Below are 22,625 nucleotides of genomic sequence, written 5' to 3' on the forward strand. Positions count from 1 at the left end.
TTCATTTTTCTGAGGTCTTCATAGCTATTTAGAATGTATTTTTAAATCATTGGCAATTTTGCTGTTAAAAAAAGGGAGAAGTTAATTATATGAGACAGCAGATGGTTAACAGATAAACTTTTCAGGAGACTGGGATCCTAATCCTGAGTTTGCCTTGTGACATTAGGGGGGACCCTGAAGAGCTGTAACCAGCTGTACTTTACCTGGTCCCTTTTATATCTCCTGGTCTAGATTCATTCTTTAGATCCTAAGCATCTACCTCCACCAGTTTCAAAGTCCTAGTTTTAGAAGTCCCAGGAGTAAGCAATGAGGTAAAATTAAACATTAATAAAGTTGAATGAGTAGAGGGTATAAATTAGAATTGCATATGCTTTGTGGACGATAACATAACCCAGCATTTCTGATCCCATTCTGCAGCATTTAGTCCTAGATCATCAGGACAAATAACTTTATACTGTAAGTCAGCCTTTAGAACCCTGCCAGCACTTGCTCTGGGCCCCCCATGGCTCTGCAGACTTCTAGTGACTTGGGAGTGCAGTCACTGTGCAGGCTGGTGCTCCTGATGGTGACCTGCTCTGGGCCCTGGTGTTACAGCAGTGAGGAAGGCCAGGCTCAAATCTCTCCTTTTTTCATTCTGACAAGGGTGTGGAAGTCTTTGTTCTCCTTTCTCCTCTCTCCTTCCATCATCTCCTTTAGTAAATGGTTCTGTCCTGAGTGGTGTAACCTTCAACAGTAACTGACTAGCTGGGCCTCAGTTTCTGTGTCTGTCAAATGGTGATTTCATTAACTGCCTTACAGAGTGTTAGGAACAAATTAGTTGGCATTAAAAATTGTTTAGCTTTAAAAGTGTTATTAAAAAGTAAGGGATGACATTAGGATATTATTTCTGTCAACATAACCTCAAAGGGATTTATTTGCACAATGTCATACAAAAAAGTACATATCACTATTTCATTATAATGACACAATTATTTAGAATGTAAGAATTTCTCACCACAAGGTTAAAATTTTGCTGTTCTTTGGGGTGCCTGGGTGGCTCAGTCAGTTGAGCGTCCAACTCTTGGTTTCGTCTCAGGGTCATGGGATCAGCCCTATGTAGGGCTCCACACAGCACAGAGTCTGCTTGAGATTCTCTCTCTGCCTGTCCCACACCCCCTGCTTGCACATGGACACACCCTCTCAAATAAGTTAATAAAAATTTGCTGTTCCATTAGAATATTAGAGTTTGAAATTCAAACAGTCCTTTCAATGTTGACTCTGGATAGAAGGATCCAGAACAGTAGTTTTCAGTGTGTTGAAGCCACCATTCCATTCAGATGGTAAGTCACCACCTCAAGTGCTGTTTCCTGGGACTCAAAAGTAAGTGTGTTGGACTAGGTGCTGACAGCTTAGAGGAAAGCAGCTGGATGGCTTTAGGAAAGAAAGGTACGACTTTATTTACCTTAGGGCCAGAACAGCTCTTAGGGTGCAACTCACAAGAGACCTCCTGAAAGTCCTCTAATAACAAGTGGCCATGCTCTGAGTTTTGGGTATTATCTAGAAAAAACTGTCTCTGAAAGGAACATTGAAAGGAACTATTTTTAAATAGTTTTTTGGTCAGGAATGGGTCTAGGTATGTTACTCTATAAATATATGGTGTTCCTTTCTTTCTCAGGACCTGTCTGGCTCCATCGATGACCTCCCCACGGGAACGGAGGCCACCCTGAGCTCAGCAGTCAGTGCATCGGGGTCCACGAGCAGCCAAGGGGATCAAAGCAACCCGGCTCAATCACCTTTCTCTCCACACGCATCCCCCCATCTCTCCAGCATCCCTGGGGGCCCATCGCCTTCTCCTGTTGGCTCTCCTGTGGGAAGTAACCAGTCACGATCTGGCCCGATTTCTCCTGCAAGTATTCCAGGTATTCATTTCTTTAATGATTATTATTTTACTCTGTAGTGAAGACAGACCTAGTGTTCATCAATAGTGACATACATTCCACTGCTTTTTTACTATTGAAAACTTGATGATAGGACCACGTACTAGAAGCTTAACTTTGTGAATTGTCACCAAAGCGTTTGAGAGTTCCAGTTCCTAAAGATAATCAACAATGAATATAAACAATTTCTCTGATATTTTTGGTTTGGACATTTACCTTATGCTAGAAAATTATTCTCAGCATATTTTGTTGTAATGACTCTGTTCAATAAGATGCTCTGTTGGTAAGTGCCACTGAGGTGAGATTGTGCACAAGGATTGGCTGTAGATCGTATGGTTCTATTTAATTTATGCCATAGCAGTTATTTTGTAACCCGTGTTTCGTGTTTATGCTCACCTGTATTTTACTTGGGCCCACACAAATCCAAGTCCTTGTTACTGATAGAAATGTACCTTCTAATTTTGATATGAGGAGTTCATGTTCCAGTTAACTCCCATTCAGTATTTCAGTGATCATACAACTTCTGTCTGTATCTTCAGCTTCCCTTATTATGTACGTAGGGTTATTTGTCTGTTTGTCCGTCGCGTCCAGCTTTCTTATGTCATCATCACCCATTTCTTTTATCAGCAAACTAAATGTAATTTTTTCCCTCGTAACTTTTGCTAACATGATTTAGGTGCCTGTCAGAAAGTACCTCTTACTAACCTATTAGAACTAATATTAAAGATAACTTTTCTGATAGTTTACTCTGTTGTCTTGAAGCATGGATGGTAGATTTACCCCTTATTCACATTTTATTTCTTTTATATTTAAAAAATGTTTATTATGGGATGTTTTATACATAAGCATAAGAACATGCTAATCGTGAGACATAACCATCAAAGAATACTCATTAACCCACTCTCCAGCTTAAGAATTGGAGTATCACCAGTGTTGTTGGTCCACCTTTGTGTTCCTCCCTTATCTTCAGGCTTCTTCCTCTCCTCTGCCTCAAATATTGTTTGAATATGTTTTTAGTGTTTCTTTTTGGAGTTTTTTTGAAGAATTTTATTACAGAAATTCATAGGGTATATATCATTAGTTTTGTTTAGTTTTGAGATTTATATAAACGTACTTGTAGAAACATATTTAGCATGACTATATAATTTATCAACCAAGCTGAGACATGGGGGGCATGGAAAGGTCACTATTAATAATTACAGGACAACAAGCATAAACTAGGAAGGTTCTTGGCAAAACAGAAGATGTGGTTACCCCATTTGTACTGCAAATGGTCTCCTAGAGTTTGCTTTTTTGACTAAATGTTCTGTTTCTAAGATTCATCCATATTTTAGATACAGCTACAATTTAGCACATTTGGATTAAGGCATTTTGATGTTAACCTTTTTTTCAAAAATATGTTTATACTCAAGAGATTGTAGTAAACCTGGATTTATCTGCTTTTAACATTTTTAAAGCTATATTTCAGAATTCCTTAGGCAGTTTTTGATATTGAGATGGTTTTTGAAGCATCACCTGCCTAAACATTGGAAAGTCATATATAAACTACTGTATTTGTCAAGCAAGGACGCACTGCTTTCTAATTTGGATCAAAAGGACTTTTCTTAATAACTTCAATGAAAACTCTTCTGAGGTCTAAAGATACTTCAGTTTATCATTTAAAATTCCTGACACAGGTAGTTCACAATCTGATGATTTTCAGACATACGTGTATCATTCCATTGGGCATTTTGAAACTTCTTCCTCACTGTTTGGATTTTGATGCAGTGTGGAACACGTAACCCAACAAAAGAGCTCACTTTGGACACATGATAGCACAGACTATGGAGGAGGTAGCTCAGCAGGTGGAACTGCCTGCAGAGTCTGGTGCTTCGTTGTGTTATGTGCAGGGTTAAGTTGGTCAGCAGATGACGCCCCTGTTGACCTATTAACTCCATCTCAAGCGGGGCCTGTTCTTTACAGTTGCTGCAGGTGGGGACCAAACTGTGATTCTCTCTGCCAGCTTCTTAGGAAAGTAAGTTTTTAGAAAGCCTTCAGGTTTCTTGGAAATGTTTTTTAAAGCCTACAATTTGTTTTTAAACTTGGGTCAGAGATGCTAACCGCCCATGGCCTACATTTTCATGTCACCAGACAGTTCTAGGTCAGCTCCTCTGCATCTACGTGGTCCAGAGGAGAGATGACACAGCAAAAGTTCCACTTCTTGGGGGAGGAATGTTCTTCAAGTAGATTCATAACCAGGTGTGCTGAACGAGAAGCCGTAGAGTGATGGAGTTGTATACAGTGTGGCAAATGGAACGTTCCTTTGATGTGTGTGTTATTTATTGTAAGGGGAATAACCTCGTGGGAGATCTGATCCACAGCTTCACCACTTGGTCACTCTTCTCCTGGGTGGAATCACAATAACATATCGGCAAGGATGGACTTTCATAATCCTCTGACCTCACCCCTCATTTTACTGCCACTTCTTAGCTGTGTTACGGTGGAAAAGCTTCGAAGCCTCTCTGCACCTCAGTTTATGCAGTTGCAAAGATAATAACCATATCTCTCAGGATTCCTGTTAAATTTAAATGTGCTGATGCACATAAAGCAGGCACATGGTAAGCACTCTGCGTGTTAACTGTTGTGGTGGTTCTGGTTGTTGTTACTGGAGTCTTAGAGGCTTGCCCACATGGTGACTCTGGAGCAGCACAGTTGGTTTGGGTGGCAAGTCTTCTGATTCGTAACCCGGTGGAGCTCTTGTACACTTCAGAAGACATGCATATGAAGTTTCCAGTGATGATTTGCTGTTTACTAAGTTTACTCCGTAGGACTGCTTTGTGCCAGCCATGAAAGCATAATGCATTTTCACGAAGTTGAATCCATTTTTCTTCTAACTTGAAAAAAAAAGATAGGTTAGTGATTGATCTTCTAGGGGATTAGGTCAGAGAAGGCCCAGGGGAGACCAGAAAATTGGGGTAGGGGCACAAGAATCTATACCCTTGCTTTATTTAGGTCATAGATTTGACTCTTGTGGGATGTGATAAGCAGGCAGTCTAACATAAAATTTAACGATAGATGCATTTAAAATCCGGGATTATTTCTCACACTTTTGTATGTACCCAGACAGTATCAACTTAACTGATCAGTATCACCCTCTCATTGGCCTTAGCCATTGCTACTAAGGACAAGAACACAGACTGGAAGGGTAAATAGCAATGAAATTTGGGATGCTCTCCTGTGGGAAGTGGGGGGCGCCCTTTTTTAATTCATACAGAAGAGCCACACATCTATATACATGCTTGCCCTGGACCACCTTAGTGGTCAGCTTCCATGGCTTGTGTCCAGATACTACATGTTTCTCCTCTTCTGTTCCCCAAGCTAAGCCCAGGAACGTTCACACATCAGCTTATAATAGATGCTCATCATAAATCTTATATGTTGTAATCTGAAAGGGATTTGTTAAAAATCATGTGGGTTTTTGTTGAAAAAAAATTTGGTCTTCTCTTTCCCTCCACCTAGCCTATATGCTCTTTGTTTTCTTTACTTTTTTAATGTATTTATGTGAACTTGGTCATAGATAATAAAACCACATTTTAGAGATGCCCATAAAGTTGATTGTTCTTTTTTTTTAATTTAACCAAATGCAAAGGCACCTTCCCTTAGAGAATAGTTAGGCCCATTTAGTAGTCTCACTTTCTCCTATCCCATCCATAGTCCTCATGTTTAGGTTTTGCAAATCCATACTTTATAGATCCTAAGCTAATGTGCAGTCTACTGCCATTTGCCTCTGAGTGTACCCTGGTGAAGTACACACATCAGGTGGCGATTGCCTGGTGTCCCACCCAGGGCAGGATACTCAGACCACTGCATTGGGAGCACATGTTTGGAAATCCCACCCACCTTTTCTTTTGTCCATAGTCTTGTGCTTTCCTTTCTCCCCTTCCTTCCCCTCCTTCCCAGCACTAACTTGTTCTTTTAACCTCACTTCTCTCCCATTACCTCCTGCTCTAGCTTGCTACTGCCTCTCCGAGTGTCACAGACTGACTCTTTCAATCATTGTCTCTCCAGCAAGTCATTGTGGAAATGCACAGCTGCTGTGTAGCTGTTAGTCTCGATGAGGTGAAGCCAAAATGTTGTGGGGGCTTCTTTCTAGCGTTGCCTCCCAGGGTTTGTTTAAAAAAAAAAAAAAAAAAAAAAAAAAAAGAGCAATCATTTCTCTATCTCTGTCCTGGTAAATGAAATTGACAGCTAATGAGAACTATCACAGAGGTGGATAAACAAAAGCCCAGTAAAGCATCCCGAATGGCTGAAGCTGTTTCTTGCCTGTTAAAGCATTTCTCCACCCACTGCAAATTTGCCCTCCTATCATGCTGCCTCACAAACATTGTGAGCGTCATGGGAACAACTACTGTGATGCACGCTGGCACTGCATCGGCCCTGGCACAGCCCTAACTCAGTAGGGCTTTTCCTTCCTGCGTTCTTTTGAAAAGCAGGATGGAGGTTTTCTATGGTGAGTAGCCACATGGATTCTCCCTTTGTTTGCACATTGCTGGGCTCCGGCACTGCAGCAATCTATAGTTAGAAGTTCAAGAATTTCAGCCCTGGTCGTTTAATGTAAACAAGCGTTGGAGACCAAAATGTGTATGTTATACATTCCCCCAGTGCCATGATGAATTTTCTTGTTTTTACTTTTTGTTTTCATTTCTCTCTCCTTTCTATATTGGTGTATTTATCCTTAGAGACAGAAATGAAATATCTTCATCTTTCTAATTGGGAGTGTGTGTGTATATACACATTTAAATCAGGCAAATCTAATGTCGGGTGCAATTGATTTGAAAGGTCTGATGTTAGACATGTGGTTTCCCTCCTAATAAATGATCCTGTTGTACTTTTACTGCTTACTGGCTTACATCCTAGAGTTATTTACCTTGGTTTTAGGAAAATAAACTGTTGGGTCTTGAATGTATTGTATAGGTCTTACGCTGGGCCTAATTCGTCCTAACACATAGTGAAGCTGACACAGCACAACACCAGAATGCATTGCTGTTGCCAGAAGATTTAGTGGATGTTAATTTCACTTGTCTTGCCTCCAGAGCCAGCCATGCCAGTTACTAACAAAGCAAAAATGTAAATAAGCCGAACTTTTTTTTTATTTTTATTTTATTGGCCAAAGGCGTTTGTCAGCTTTTTCCTCCATGTGCTGTAAGCAGTAACAGTGTTTAAATATTAAGAAGGGTGAACATACAGTGGGGAGGTGATGGGCAGGCAGAAATTAACTGTTCATAGCCTGATAAACACTTTTGTTTATAAAAACTTTACACATTCAGACTGCTGAGAATATTCATTGGTTTTGTTAATAACCGAGATCTAAGGATAGTAACTGTAAATCCCTGAATAGATTTTCCTCGTCTTCTTTTAAAAAAAAAACACTTGGCATCTGTACCAAGTCCAATTTTAGGTGGAGACCCTTTCATCTGACAGCAGAAAGGCTGCTGATTATAACAGGCTAGGACCAAAGATGCAAACCTAGGTATTCACACTAGCATCATGATGAATAGATGTTTGTTTTCATGACCATTCCTTCTCTCTTCGTCCTAGTGTTTATTATAAGACTAATCAAAGACCACATTCTCCTGGCCATCATCAACAGATAAAATAAAGTTTTGTCAAATAAGAGTGTAAAACTCTCTCTTTTTCAGTTTTCTGTGCCTTGCCATCTGAGGTCTCACCTCCCACGTTGCCCCTCCCCAGCTTGACTGCTGTCTGGCTGGACTGCAGCAAAAAGAGAGAAAGAGAGATGCAGAGGTTGTGGGTCAGGGCAGATTAAAAGCTGAGAGACCATGGAGGAGAAGGGCGAGGCGAGGCAAAACTTTTCATTAATCTTTTAAGAGCGGTCCTCATCGCTCTGATCTTTTGCTATGCATGCTTCCCTCCTCTGGAAGCTGTCCTCTCCCTCCCTCCGCAGTTTGCTGGAGCACTGCCTGGGGCACACCTCCGCACAGGGCCCCCCCAGGACAGAGCTGCTTCCGGGGCGCCTCCCCCAGGCACAGGCCACCTGGCACGCTGTGCCCCTTTACCTATACAGGCTCAGGGCGGGCAAGTAACTTAAGTTGCTGTCCTTCAAAAAGGATCACAGGGTTTCAGAGCCTGTAGAATTGGTTTGCCAGAGATAGCTCTTCCACCTTCTTAAAGCATCAGTTACTGTAGAGTTAAGCATGATTCTCCGAAGCATTATCATGTCAGTTCCTGGATGGTGAGTGATGCATCCAGCATACCAACTAGTCATAATGAATTTGTACCCCTCAGGAAAGTCTTAGATACTAAAGGAATGAATTCCAAAAAAAGATGGCACATATTCGATTAAACATTGGAAAATGACTCTTTGGGCAGCATTGTGGTATATTCAGAGCCCTTCTATGTAAGCATTCACCTGGTTCTACCCTCCAGTCAGCCAAGTGAGAGCTAAGGTATCTCTGGGAGCTGATAGAGCTGCAGATACAAACAAGAAGATATTCTGGTCAAAAACTAATTTTCTTGCTTAATTTGACATTCAGACAAGCAGATTCTGGAAGGATGCTATAATGGGAAAGAGAAAAATGAATTGCATTTAGGAGTTAGTCATAGGCTGGAGTGAACAGGAAGGATTTTAGTGAGAGGAAATGATAGTTCCTGGTCTAATTTATCAAGATTAGTACCTATAAAATGAACACTGGAGAGTGTAAGCCATGTCTCTCGATTTTTTAATCCATTCCAAAACTTGGATTTTTTTAGAACTCTCAGGGCTAAAGCCTAACTGGTCTTCAATAAATAAATTTTCCACTTTTTAGTTAATCTTTGCTTAAAACTCAGGGTAAAATTGTGAGTTTATTTCACTCCGTATAAGTGGTTTTAAACCAGTTTCCTGTCATGATCCCATCAGTAGCATATCCGAGACAGTACAGGTAATGATACATTTTTTACTTGAAAGTGTACACAGTCACCCTACCTGGTAATCTTATTTTAAAACATCTATCAAGTGTTCCTTTTTGGCTTCTCTCTCGAAGGAGAAATCCTGCAACAGCTTGTTGCAAGGAAGATGCATGCTGCTTATTGGCAAGCTGAGCAGGAAAAAAAATTCTTAAACACAAAATGCCATTGATATATCCATGTTTTTAATCTGTGGCAGCCTGGAAAACATCAGTTCAGCAGTTCTACAAACCATGGAGAACTTCAGCCAGTATTTTTTTTCCCCTTACAAAGTAAACTACTTGTATGTTACACAAAACAGTAATTTCAGATCTGGTCCAAATGATGCTTAGCAACACTCAAGAAAGCAACAATATATTTGTCTTTAAGAGAGATGTAGTTGCATCTCTGTGTGGCTTAGTTATTAGGTACAGAGCCTTCCCCTTTAGGGTACTAATTTAAAATTTAGACCAGGAGCCAGGTTATGGAGACTCAGCACTTTGTGGGTATTCTCCTGCTGTTTCTAGAGGGCAGGCTCCCCACTGCCCATCTGCGACCAGATCCTTGCATTTGAAGCAACTGCCCCAGGGTTTTGAACTACCTCTACCTTTTGAGCCTCCTGACCCAAATCAAGTATTCTGGTAATTGGGGAATGAGTAATTCTAGTTTTTTTCTAAAGCAGAAAGTTTTTTCAATAATTCCATTACAGTAAATTTCAAATTAAACCTTTTCCTCTCCTTCTCCCACATTCAGAAATAGGAGAACATTAAGATTTTCTCAAAATACACATTCCCAGTTGGTTTTGCTCCCTTGTCTTGGTTAAAATTAAGTTACGCCATTCAGTTTAAACTCTTATTTTCCACTGCCTTTCTCTGGTCTTCAGCATATGAAAACATAGGAAAGCCTGTGTCACCAGGGTAGTATGTGGTGCCTCGTTGCCGGTCTTTGAGATTAGCAGTGACTAATATGTTTACGTGGTCGATCCAGCAGTCCACGCCTACTTCTCCATTATTTTTTTACACTGTTCACTGAAGAAGCACTTCAGGCGCTTTGTTTACTGTTCTATTTCAATTCTTGAGCTGAGTAGACCCGTCAGCCCTCTGAACTTGTGCTTAGCTGAGTATTGTTGCTCCTTGAAGCCGCAGCATGCTGCCACTGTGGAAATGCCATTGGCATTGACCCGTGCCCTTCTCTGGCTTCCCTGGGAGCGAGGAATCGGAGTGCAGGGTACCGAAGCTCTTGTGAGCGAATTTTAGCCTACAAGTAAAAATTTCACAAATCAATCAACTACACATTTTGGAAAATGGTGATAGAATGAGTAATACTTAGAGTCAAGATGTTCCCCAAGCTGATTCCACAAACTTCTGATCTGTGTTACTTTTTCAAAAGGGAACAGATATTCGTTGTGAAGGGAACAAAACCATTTTGTAGCGGGTGTTATGTTTATTTCTCTATGTTCCGATAACCCTGGAGCCGGGATTATGATGATGTGTTGATTGATTATAGCCGTTAAGTCTCTTACTAATCAGTTTCATCACTTGCTCTGAGCTCACACCCTCGCACCTTGATTTCTGTTCCATAACAGGGTGATAGGGGTTGTCACTGACTAATGAAGAACAGAATTGGTTTCGGCAAGAGACAAACGGAATGCCGACACCAATCCTAAAATGCATTAATCTTTAATAATTCACATCTGCATGTTTATAAATGATATAACCAGGGATTGTTAACATTGATATTCTCCCTTCCAAACAGAAAGTGACATGGGAGTTTGTACTTGCAAACTACATTAAATGCATATAGCTGAATGCCAAGATGTGACCTTGCCAGGGATGCCAAATGTACTAATTCATTGGTTGTGTGTTTTTGAAAAGTAGCATGTTGTACTTTTGCTATTGGATAAATCAGGTGATTTCCTGAGGAAGGCCAGCTGGCCCAAATGCTCATTTTCCTTTCCTCCTCATTTATCGTTCTCTTTCATTCATTAATTCAGCCAAGTACTGACTACATCTTAGGCTGCGGGCATGTTTCTAGGAACTGGGGAAAATGCACCGAGTGTGAATGACAAAGGGCCCTGTCCTCATGAAACTTAGACTCTAGTGGGACAGATGGGAAATGAGCAAATAAGTATATAATTGTCAGGTATTATCGGGGGAAAAATCAGGTTGCTTCTTTTAGAGAACAGTGATTGGGAAAGGTGTCTCTTAGAAATTCATATTCAAACTAGGAACTCTGTGAACAAAGGGCAAAAGCAAGCCATGTGAATGGGAGAGAGGTAACCAGGCAGAGCAGCAAGCAAGCACACCAGCCTTCAATCAGTCATGTGGCGTGTTGGGCAGGGGACACACACAGTTACTGGGGCCAGAGCATAGTCGAGAGGGGGAGATGGTGACAGAATGAGTAGGCATTTAGATTAGAGAGTCACCACAGTCCACCTTATATAGGGCTTGGGAGGTTATGACTGGGATTTAGGAAGACATGTGGCAGATAGAGAAGGCAGAGGATGGCATGATCCAACATAGTCTATAAAAGGATCATTCTGGCTGCTGAGTGTGGACAGTAAGGGGCAAGGGTGGAAACGAGGGAGACTGGCTAGGAGGCTACTGCAGAAACCTAGGGGAGGTTCGTTGTGTCTGGATGTATGAGCAGCAGAAGGGGGCAGAAGGGTATTAACCGCTAAGATTGGATTCTGTACAATGGAAGACAAAGGAGAACAAATTTTTGAAGGGGAACCAAGAGTTTGGTTTTGAAAGTGTTACATTTGAGATGTTTGTTAGGCATCCAAAGGGAGATTTTGACTAGGCAGCTGGTTCTAAGAAGAATCTAGATTCTGAGCAGAGATCTCAGCTGCAGAAGTAAGTTTATGTCATCAGGGTTCTAGATGACATTACCTAGGGCACCTAGCCTGCATCATAATCACCTCCAGGGCTTGAGCAAGCAGGTAACTGGGCCCCACACCCAAGTCCTGATTCAGTAGGTTTGGGGTAGAGCTGGAGAATTTGCATTTCCAGCAGGTTCCTAGTTGGTGCTGAAGCTGCTGGTCTGGGAACTGCTGACCTGGGAAGTGAGTGAAGGTCAGTGGTTCCCAACACTGGCTGTACAGAACATCCTGGGAAACGATGGGTGTGAGGCTCAGCCCCAGAGGTGCCGAGGTAAATGGGTCTCACTGCGGTACTCCACCAGTACTTTTTATAAAGCTCTTGGGGTGATTATTGTGTGTAGCCAAGGTTGAGAAATATTGAGAGAGGAATTCTGAGGTCTGAATGCTAGGGCACTGGGAAATGTAGAGACCCTGAACAGGGAAAGGAACAGCCAATAGTTTTAAGTGAAAACCAAGGAGAATGTGGCATTGTGGAAGTCCTGCAAGAAATTGTTTCTAGAAAGATGGGGAGACCCAGCTGTGTCCAGTACAGCTTAGCACTTCCCTCAGAGTATCCTGAGGGCATGTTTTGGAGAGATTTGAATCTGTGTACATATTGGTCATAGTAAATTTTATGGACAAATAGCTCATTTCTTTACAGTAGCATATTGCCATTTTTTTGACCTTTCTATAAATACTTTGTGATTCAATTGAAATTATAATGTCACAGGAAGAAAATTCTTATGATAAAATAACTGCTATATTCTCAGGCCTAACTCAGATATTAATAGAATTCCTAGTTTCACAATTGTTTCTTTAAGTCTGTTTCACACAAAATCCAAGAATCATATCATTGAAGTTCTACTTGAAAATAGACAAAAACTTGTATTTTGGGGGAGCTACACCTCAGTGTATAGTTTTTTGTTTTTGTTTTTGTTTTTAATGTGGCATCAGTGCCTTTTATTGGAAGTAGATGGAGGGAGCCAGTTCAGTATTCCATATTTTGATACTGCTGATTGTGGTTTTATATCAGCTCTTTGCTCCTAGAGCTGAATTCCTTTTGCCTGGAATGTCCATGCAGCCCCTCGCTGGCCTAGTAAACCCCTATACTTACTCTCAAAGATCCAGCTCTAGAGTCTTTGCCTTTGCAAAGTCCTACTGATCATCCACACCAAAGAGAGTCCAGCAGGCCCAGTGGCCTGTCGATGGCAGTGAGCACTGCTTCCTTTTTATCCCTGGGACTGAGGACAATGCCTGGCAAGTCACAGCACACTCAGTAAATGCTGACCAAATTAAAAAGCTTCCAGTTCACTTAGAATAAACAGGAACTCAAGAAAAGTAAGTTTTAACATTGATTACTTACATGACCTTTCCTCCTGTGGGCTGAGAGCCATCTTTGTGCCTTCGCATGTCACGGTTTATGGGATTGGTCTATTTCCCTTTCTCCTGAAAGAGATCCCACTATGACAGGTTATTCTACTTTCTTTTCCCTTAAAAATAGAATCTGAAATAGTTGTTGTAAGATGTGTCCGTTGAAACCAGACCTCTGTGTATGTAGACCCTGCCTGATTTTAGTGCATCCTACGCAGACATGGTGCCATATAAATAGTTCCAAAAGTCTGGAATTGTCCAATATCCAACTTTTTCATCATCTCATAATTTTAAATATCTATTACTAATAACAAACCCTATTTTCAAGGAAAATGGCCAATAAAGAACAGATTGGCTATGGGGAGTTTTGTAATTACCCAGATAATATTCCCATCTCCTATGTAGGTGGTGTATAATGTTGGCTAGATAAACACGGAGTGGGGAATGTTAGCCAGTGCAACTGGAATCTGAGCTTCAGCAACACATGAATACTATGCTTAAGATATTTGAGGGGCACCTGGAGGGCTCAGTGAGTTAAGCATCTGCCTTCAGCTCAGATTTAGGGTCCTGGGATCGAACGCCACAATCAGCTCCCTGCTCAGGGAGGAGTCTGCTTCTCCCTCTCCCTCTGCCCCTCCTCACTACCTGCTCTCTCCCGTGCTCTCTCGCTCTCTCTCTCAAATAAATAAATCTTTTTGTTTAAAAAAATGACAAGGAAAAGAAGATGAAAATGTCTATTTGTGAGAAACATGCATTTCAAAAGCATACTTGCTGAACACTGACTTCAAGTCTGAAATAAAAGAATTGATAAAAAATCCACCAGCAGATGGCCCAGAACATCTTCCTTCCAGTCCTTGTTGCCACAGTTTGTATCCTGCACTCTCAGAATGACCCTCATATCAGAGGCCCCATGTGATGTGGGCTCAGCCCACCAGACCCCCCTGCAGTCAGCTCTGCCCATGGCCACCTTCCATTCTAGGCTATACTCTGCTCCTGAGTGGCACACCCCTGAAAATACTGCTGCTGCCTCTCCCACCTGGCCTGTCCCTAGTACCTCCAAATAAAATAATAAACTATTATAAATACAATTGTAAAATATTGGCTTCGCCTCTTAGATCATAGACACTTCAGTCAAAAGCCTTGGATTTCTTTACATTTTTCAGCACAATACAATGCTTTAGCTTTCTGTCAATTTTAAAAGTAGTGTTTTTATTTTCATTTTTGTTTTTTTAGGGGGGAGGAAGAAATGGGGAAAAGGAGAGGGGGAGAGAAAGAATCTGAAGCAGGCTCCACTCACAGCGCAGAGCCGGATCTCATGACCCTGAGATCATGACCGGAGCTGAAATGGGTGTCTGACGTTTCAGTGACTGAGCCACCCAGGTGTCCCTAAAAGTAGTTTTATACCAAAAATTTAGAAGTCTTAAGTTTCACTACAAAAGTAAGCATTCGTTATTTAGTGTCATTACAGATGGAGTGAATTTTTAAAGCCTTCAGAGAATAGTATAGTATTTTAGTACATAAATTGACAATTACATATCTACATAAAAAATATATAGAAACCATGTTGCCTATTATACTAGTATTTTATCTGTTGGTCCCAAATTTCTATCTACTGTGCTACTTTCCTCAGATTATAATATTTAATAGCCAAACTATCTTTTTCTGTGTCACTGTACATCTGAAAGCAGCATAGAAAGGCCAAAGGACTGCCCGTGTGCACCAGCCCTGGGTCGGGAAGGCAAGATATTCATCCCTGCAGGGCATGTGAGCACTCCTGTGCGGGTTTCTGGTGCGGCCACACCAGAATTCCAGTGACTGAGCATCAGTGTGTGGCACTTCTCATGGCTACTCACGTGTGCAGTTGAGAGTTGTCATGACATGTGGGACCCAGAATGAGAAATCTGTGACAGGAGAGGATAGAGGCAAAGGAAACTTTTATTAAAGGAAAGAAAATGTCTTGCCTTTAAAAAGGCCCGTCTCTATCAGACAGCACAGAGCAGCGATCAAGTGGAAAAAAGGGAGCAGGCAGGCGCCTCATCTAATCTTTCTCCTGGGGGCCCAGGTGGACAAATTGGCAACCCTGTTCACAGCTTTTTTTTCCTCTCCCCTTTGTACCATAAGAACTGCTAATCGGATCCATGCTGCTGCAACTGTGGTTAGTTATTAACAGAATAAAAGCAGATTTCTTCAAAAGAACGGGTGGGGGAAACGACTATACAAAATTGCAAGGTTGTTAGAATCTTAAATGCACAGCAGTCGATTTTTCCCTTATTCTGAATTATACGATGAATACAAGTCTTTCATCTGTCACTATACCCATTTCTTCAGAAGGCAGCCAAATATTAAGCTTCTCAAACAAAAAAGGAATCTTAGAAAGAGGAAAAATATTGAGGAGGAATAAGAATGGGTATGAGTGGGGGGAAATTAGGTTTTGTTTTTATTAATTTGTCCTAGTGAGAGAGAGATAAACTGCATGCTCGATCTGGCTTCCCCTCCCCTGCCTCTTACCTTACATCAAAGCAGGGATTAGAGCAGATTTAGCTGGTGGCTGCTCTGCATTCTGTGTCTGGTATTGTGCACGAGCTAAGTTCAGAACCTGCCACTTCCTTATAGGCGACAGCATGCTGCGGAGCTACACCTCCTGCGCAAAGTGTGTGTCATCCACGTGCACGTACACTTCTCCCACCCCAAGCGGGTTTTTCTGCACCCCACAGACCTTGGGGTTGGCTACCTGAGCTTTAAAGCTATTGAGAAGAGGGTGTGTCTATGAGAATGTTGAGTATAGACAGGGAGCGGGTTTTCAGCCTGGTGGTGTGTGTATTTCAGTGCACCTCTAATGTTCGTACAGGATACCATCCAAGATGCCCAAAGGTGAAAGTGGCTCCTACTTTCCAAGCAGATCACATTTCTAGTCCTCTTACCTATTTCCTGTCCATGTCTTCACACCTGAAATTAACTAAAGTTGTTAAACTTTCCCTGAAGTTTTGTTTTTTATTTATTGGCCATTTTTTGGCCACAACCACAGTTTAATCCCTTCACCAGAGTAATGGAGTGAAGACCTCCTGAACTGAACGGGGCTGGGAGGAGCGGGTGGGCTTAGCTGGAGGCACATTAGTCAGGCCCAGGCAGCAGCAGTCAGGCAGGATTGAAAACCACGCTTCACTAAAACCAGAAACCACCCTTCTTGCTCCTTCCGGGCCACTTGGGAATAGTCCAAACTAAGAACGTTCTGTTTTAGAGCTGGGAATCTCCTGTTTTATGTACATGTTTTAGGACTCTGGTTTATCTTTCATCAAAGCTTGTAGTGACCTGAACAGTAAAGGCTAGAAATCGTTGTTGCCTTGTGCTTCCTGTCTTGACTTGTTGCATACCTACAAGAGTCCATTCAGGTCTTGTCTCAAGCAGCCTGTAGAAGTGTTCACCCAGAAGTCCTGGAATGAATGTCAGATAATCAGACTACTGAGCTGACTTCCTTGTGAGAGACATTACATAACGTTAGTATATTTAATAAAAGAAGGCAATTGGAAAAATGTGACTTGAATCCAGTGTGCTAGATAAAATAGTGTGTTATACCAAGTTGGTCTCTGTAATAAAAGCAAACAAAACTCTAAAACCACCCCTCTGAAGGCATAATTCTTATGTAGAATGTACCGCAGTTGCATTTTGTTTGTTATTTGAGGCTCTTCTACCCCAGAGGGTAGCAGTAAAGGTAGGAAAGAGACTCCAAACCTTCTGACTACAGTAGGACCAATAGTTAAAAAGCTTCATGCAGCAGGTGATTGACAGTTTGTTTAGGATGAAGATTTGTGGCTCTTCCTCTATGGGTTCTGTCACACTTGGGACATCTTGAGAATTTCCTCATTCCATTAATGGCTCAGAAGTACCCAAGTCAGGCACACATCCGCTGTGCTGATTATCCATACATTTTTAGAACCCAACGGCACACCAACAGTTGACATTATCTTGGGTAAGGATTTAGGAAAATCTAATCCTACTTTGAATAACATTTGCGCTATTAGACATGAAAGGGTTTGTCTTCTCAGGCTCAGGCCAGCTCTTTAAAGCTGTTAGGGGACCAGGTTGCTATGGTTTGTTCCCACTGCAGGGTGTACAGGTAGGGGAGAATGTTACTTTTTATTTATTTTTTTACTGCTTTTTTTTGTGTATGTGTTGGGGTTTGTTCACAATGAAGAAATTGTATTGGCAGTCTGCTCACAGCTGCTCTTCCACCCTCTAAACCCTAATGCAGGACCAAATAACATTAAGTACTGTATGTTCACATTCAGGCACTTCAGATAGACTCTTAATTGTCACCACTAAGCTGGAACCTGAGCAGATTCTGTATGTGAAGTTGTGAAGTATCTGCTTTGGTATATATTAAGTTGCCCTTTCTTGAAGCAAATAAACTAGAAGACACTGACAGAAAGATACCAAACTCAAAGTAATGTGTGGATTTTCTAACTCATTTAAATTAACACAATATGAGGACATATGGTGAATCTATGGATTATTGAAGACTCACTTTTTCACCCACACTATTGCCATTAGACCTTATACAGGTATTCAAAGTTCACTGAAGAAAATGACTAGTAATATCCCTGCTGCTTGAATTGCAGAGCTGCACTGTCTTACCACACATTAGTTCGGGTACTTAGAAAAGATGTTCCAGGGTTACCACTGATAGGGAATCCAACTACACAACTCACCAGTGTCATCTGACAAAATCATACTTGTCATTTATCTTGACAGAAGAAAAGATCTTAGCTGGTACTTCATGTTTCAGAAATTAAAGAAATAACTTCTATGAATACAGCCCCAGAGTTAGAAGTTATAGTGCTCTTACCAGCGGAATTGGCAGGATTGAAAACCATGCTTTACTAAAACCAGAAACCACCCTTCCTGCTCCTTCTGGGCCACTTGGGAATAGTCCAAAATGTAAGAATATAAGAAATACGTCCTCCAGAAGAGCTATAAAGTCAGACTGTGGCAGGTAAAACCCATACTTTGCTTTAAAGATTTGAGGAAGAGCTGATTTCCATAACATGAAGTAAGTATGAGGAGACTTCAGAATAAAATATCCTAATATCTTAGTTTTGGATGCAGTAGAATTGAATAGTAGAGGGACATGCAGGATGAAATTGATCTTGGTCGTGACATATTGGTAATTGGTACGAGTAATTTCTACAGTGTAGTGTTTTGTTTTTAACTCCTCACTACACTTAGTGTTACCTCCAGAAATTCCTGAAGAATAGAATAACTCAACTCCTAATTGTTAAAAATGATGAAATATATATTGATTTTGTAGCAGCTTTCCAAGGAAAGAACTTGATCATAGTAGGGTTGTTAGTAAAGTGTCAGGAAGTACTTCCTATCTCTTCTCAAAATTCCACAACAACCACAGTTAGCAATTTAATTCATGTGAATTCACAGACCCTACTTTTTTCTAACAATAAACCTTTCCGACCCTTAATTTCAAAGAATTTATGAATAGGACCCAAGTCTTTGCTACAAACACCCCATGACTCGCCATGTATCTTACACATCTTTGTTGAGGAAGGTTGGACAACAAAATTGCCCAGGCTTCCGTGGTTCAATATGCCATTTCATGTTACTTTTAAGAAGCCGATCCCCTTGGATTGCTAGTGAAGGAATATCATATAGGACATTTCCTTCTACATAGTAAGTACTCAGTGGTTTTTTACTTCATTGTTTACACTCAAGTACATTCCTATTTACATCAGACCTTGTAAGACAAACGTGCACTCCAGATGTTCTCTCTTTCACTTTTGCCCAAAGTCAGCTAATGACGTAAAACTGGAACAAGAGAATGGATTCCTGGCAAAATTGACATCAAGTAATATCTGTCATTCAAACTCCAGTTTTGCCATGTTGATTAATTATATGACTGCTCCATCTTAGATAACTAAAACCTTTTTAGTATTGTTGATTTTTATTTTTTGACTGCAGTAGTGTGAACAGAAGAAACACTTTTTTCTGGCCACTACAACTTTTGAAAAATGGGATTTCTGGGTTTTCTGGGTTGTTTTTTTGTTTTGTTTTGTTTTTTTGTTTTTTTTGTTTGCTTATTAGTATTATATGTTAAGATAGCGCAGTATAACTTGAAAAAGGATGAATGATTTGTTTGCCAGAGGCTGTTGTAGTTCAGAATTAGTGTTTTTGTTCTTATTGAATTCCTGTAGTTGTATGTTGTAGTGGCATAGAAAGGAATTAACCCAGGAAGCTTTAGCCTCAGTAAAGGATTTATGTGGAAATACTATTCATCTCATGTTTACTCTCTGCTCACCCAACACAACAGTGATAGAGTATAACTTACGTGATTGCATCTCACCGGTAGTTTTAATGTTTGTTTATTCTGGTCTGGCCAAAAAGTTGAGAAAATAAAGCTGCAAAAATCACTTAACTAGCAGTTTACCTGCTAAATGCAGATACTGCTTAAATCTTAGAACTGTGCTTGCATTGAGTACTAAGGAAGCCAAGGCATCCTATACTAGATCTGATTTTAAAAGGACATAAACCAAATACTGCTACTGACATTTATTTATGTAATCCTCTTTTTTAAATATGAGGGAGTATGTCAGGTTTATATGTCATTGCTATTGTTATTAAATACCATTTGATGTTTGTTGACTTTTTAAGCAAGTGTCCCTGAAATGTTTTTCTACTGATACTGTCACTTAAAATAGGAGTTCATAAACTATCACCCCGGGCCAAATCCAGCTCACCACCTGTCTTTGTAAATAAAGTTTTATTTATACTCTTTTATTTATGTATTATCCATGGTGCTTTTATACTATAACAGCTGATTGAATAGTTAGTTGCAAGAGAGAACATGTGGGCCTGCAAAGCCTAAAATATTTACTATCTGGCAATTTACAGAAAAAGTTTGCCTATCCCTGATCTACAATAATAAAACTATGTGATTACTGATAACTAAAGGTTTAGTTAACTACTAGTCTAGGTTTGGAGTAATCTGTCACACCTTTATTCGACAAATATTTATTGAATGCTTACCGTATGTCTGGTTCAGCAGACATAGCATGGAACAAAACAGACAATTCTCTGTATACTGAGAACTTGAATTTTAGTGAGATGAGACAAACAGTAAACAGTAAAATAAGAATTTAGGTGATGAGCACTAGGACTCTGCCACCTGTAAGAAAGAAAGAACTTAGCACTTGTTAGTACTGACTGTCCCACCATCTTACTCTGTGAACTACACCAAGCTATAATATATTCATGTCTCAGTCAAAACACTGTAAGTTTTACATTACTGGATGTTTGCTTATTTATAAAACATGCATATTAGCCTCTTTTTGCCCAATTCTGTTACATACTAAAATCCCAATGTTTTCTTACCAAAAATGTTTAGTTTGATGCTTATCTTGATCCAGCCCTAAAAAGCTCTTTTTAATTAGAAAAATTTCCCTCAAAATCTATCCTAGTGTAAAAACTACCAAGGAAAGTATTAGCAAGCAAAATTCAACAGTACATTAAGAAAATAATGCACCATGACTAAGTGAAGATTCCAGGAATGCAAGGTTAGTTCAGTATAACTGCACTAATATTATATGCAATGGAAATAAATTTGCAGAAAAATATCTCCTTTAATATAATTCAATACCCAATCATGATAAGAACATGCAAGGAAATAGCAGTTGAGGAGTACTTTCTCAACATGGTAAAATGTGTATGCCTTATTTTAAAAACCAATATCTTATGATATACTGGGGAATCATTAAAGACATTTCTGCAAGCAAGGCACTGTCTCCGTTATTACTGTTTTTGCTACCACTCAATAATGTCTGGAGATAGCGCAGTTAGACGAGAATTCCAAGGCATAAAACAGGTATAGAAGAAATAAAAAATTGTCTCTATCTCAGATGATGTAATAGTAAACCTGGAAAACCTGAGAGAATCAATGGTAAATTAACTCAAACTGTAAAAGAATTCAATGTTGTAGCAGTATATAAAATTAACATACAAAAAGCAGTAGCTTGTAACATTATGTGTCAACTATACTTCAATTTAAAAAAAAAAAAAAAAAGAGTTGGCTGGGATGATGGCAAAGTAGGAGGACCTAAGCTCACCTTGTCCCAGAAATACAACTAGATAACACCTCTATCAGCATAAAGAACCCAGGAGACAAACTGAAGACTGACAAGACAGACTGCACAACTGAAGGCAGGAAGAGGCCACACTGAAGAAGGTGGGAAGAGTGAAGCCAGGATCTGGGACCATGGCCCTCCTCTGTGGGGAGGGAGTCCATGGTGCAGAGAAGGGCAGAATAGACTTTCACACTGAGGAGTCCACAAATAGGATGAATCTCCATAATATTTGCCTTTGAAAAAGAGATGGCTAAATTTTATGAGTTCTGAAAATCAGCCGGACTTAAAACATGGAATTTTAAGTCAGCTGGCTCAGCCCTGGGAAAGCCTGGAGAGCATTAGGAAGTAGAGTCCCACCCTTAAGGAGACAGCAGGACAAACAGCCTGTGAAGATAGAGCATAGGACCAGCAGTTTGAAAAACACTGGGGGCAGATGGGAGACAGTGATTTGCTTATCTCAGAGTGTGCCCAGAGAGAGAGAGATCACAGGGTGACCTCTCCAGGCACGAAGGAGTAGGCAGGCACCATTTCTCATCCATGCTCCCAGCATAAGCAGTGGCCCACCTGCAATAACCATCCCAGTGCTGACACTTTTTCCTAACTTGCTTGCACCAAGCCCCGCCCCACTGCACTTCCATAGATCTGCCTTTCCCAGTTAGGCTCCTCTGACTCCCCTCATTATGGACCCCTCCCCCCAGAAGACTAGTGCCAACCCTGCCAATACCACAACTCCAGACTTGCACACTATACAGTACTTCAGTTCCAGTAGGGGCAGGCATCATTCTGCATACAGACCACACACCTTGTTGCCCACAGTGTGCAAAGAGAGCTTCTACAGACAACTGGGCTAAAGGAAAAAGAGGCCAACAGTCAAGAGCATAGCACAGGCAACACAGATGGGAGATATTCCTTGAAGTGCCAGACCCTGGGGAACAGGAGATAATGCACTGCAGGACACTACAGGACCTCTTCCTCATAAGGCTATGTTATGTTAAGAACAAGACAAGTAGCTGACTTTTCCAAACACGCAGAAACAGATACAGAAAGTAAGACAAAATGAAGAGACAAAGATACATCGTCCAGATGAAAGAATAGGACCAAACCAAACCATAGCAAGAGAGCAAAACAAAATGCAGAAGTAATATGCCTGATAGAGAATTTAAAGCAGTCATCATAAAGACCAGAGGAAAGAGTGGAGGACATCACTGAGACTCTTAACACAGAGATATAAAAAAGAGCCAATTGAAACTAAGAATAAATGAAATTAAAAATAAACTTGATGGAATAAATAGCAGGCTGGATGAAGCAGAGGATCAAATTAGCAACCTGGAAGACATTGTAATGGAAAGTAACCACACTGACCAAAGGAAAGGAAAGAATATTATGCAAATTGAAAATAGTCTTAGGGAACTGAATGACTCCATCAGG

General features: G+C 40.6%; 1 protein-coding gene across 1 annotated transcript in view; it reads left to right on the forward strand.

Moving 5' to 3' along the window:
* The window catches only part of ARID1B (AT-rich interaction domain 1B), a 434,326-nt gene that overhangs the window by 305,527 nt on the left and 106,174 nt on the right, over nt 1-22,625 (forward strand). Inside the window, 1 exon segment of the mRNA XM_055311882.1 lies at nt 1,655-1,898. Coding sequence (XP_055167857.1) covers nt 1,655-1,898 — 244 coding nt within the window.

Source organism: Nyctereutes procyonoides, unplaced genomic scaffold (assembly GCF_905146905.1).
Source record: "Nyctereutes procyonoides isolate TBG_1078 unplaced genomic scaffold, NYPRO_anot_genome, whole genome shotgun sequence".
NCBI classification, from domain to species: domain Eukaryota; kingdom Metazoa; phylum Chordata; class Mammalia; order Carnivora; family Canidae; genus Nyctereutes; species Nyctereutes procyonoides.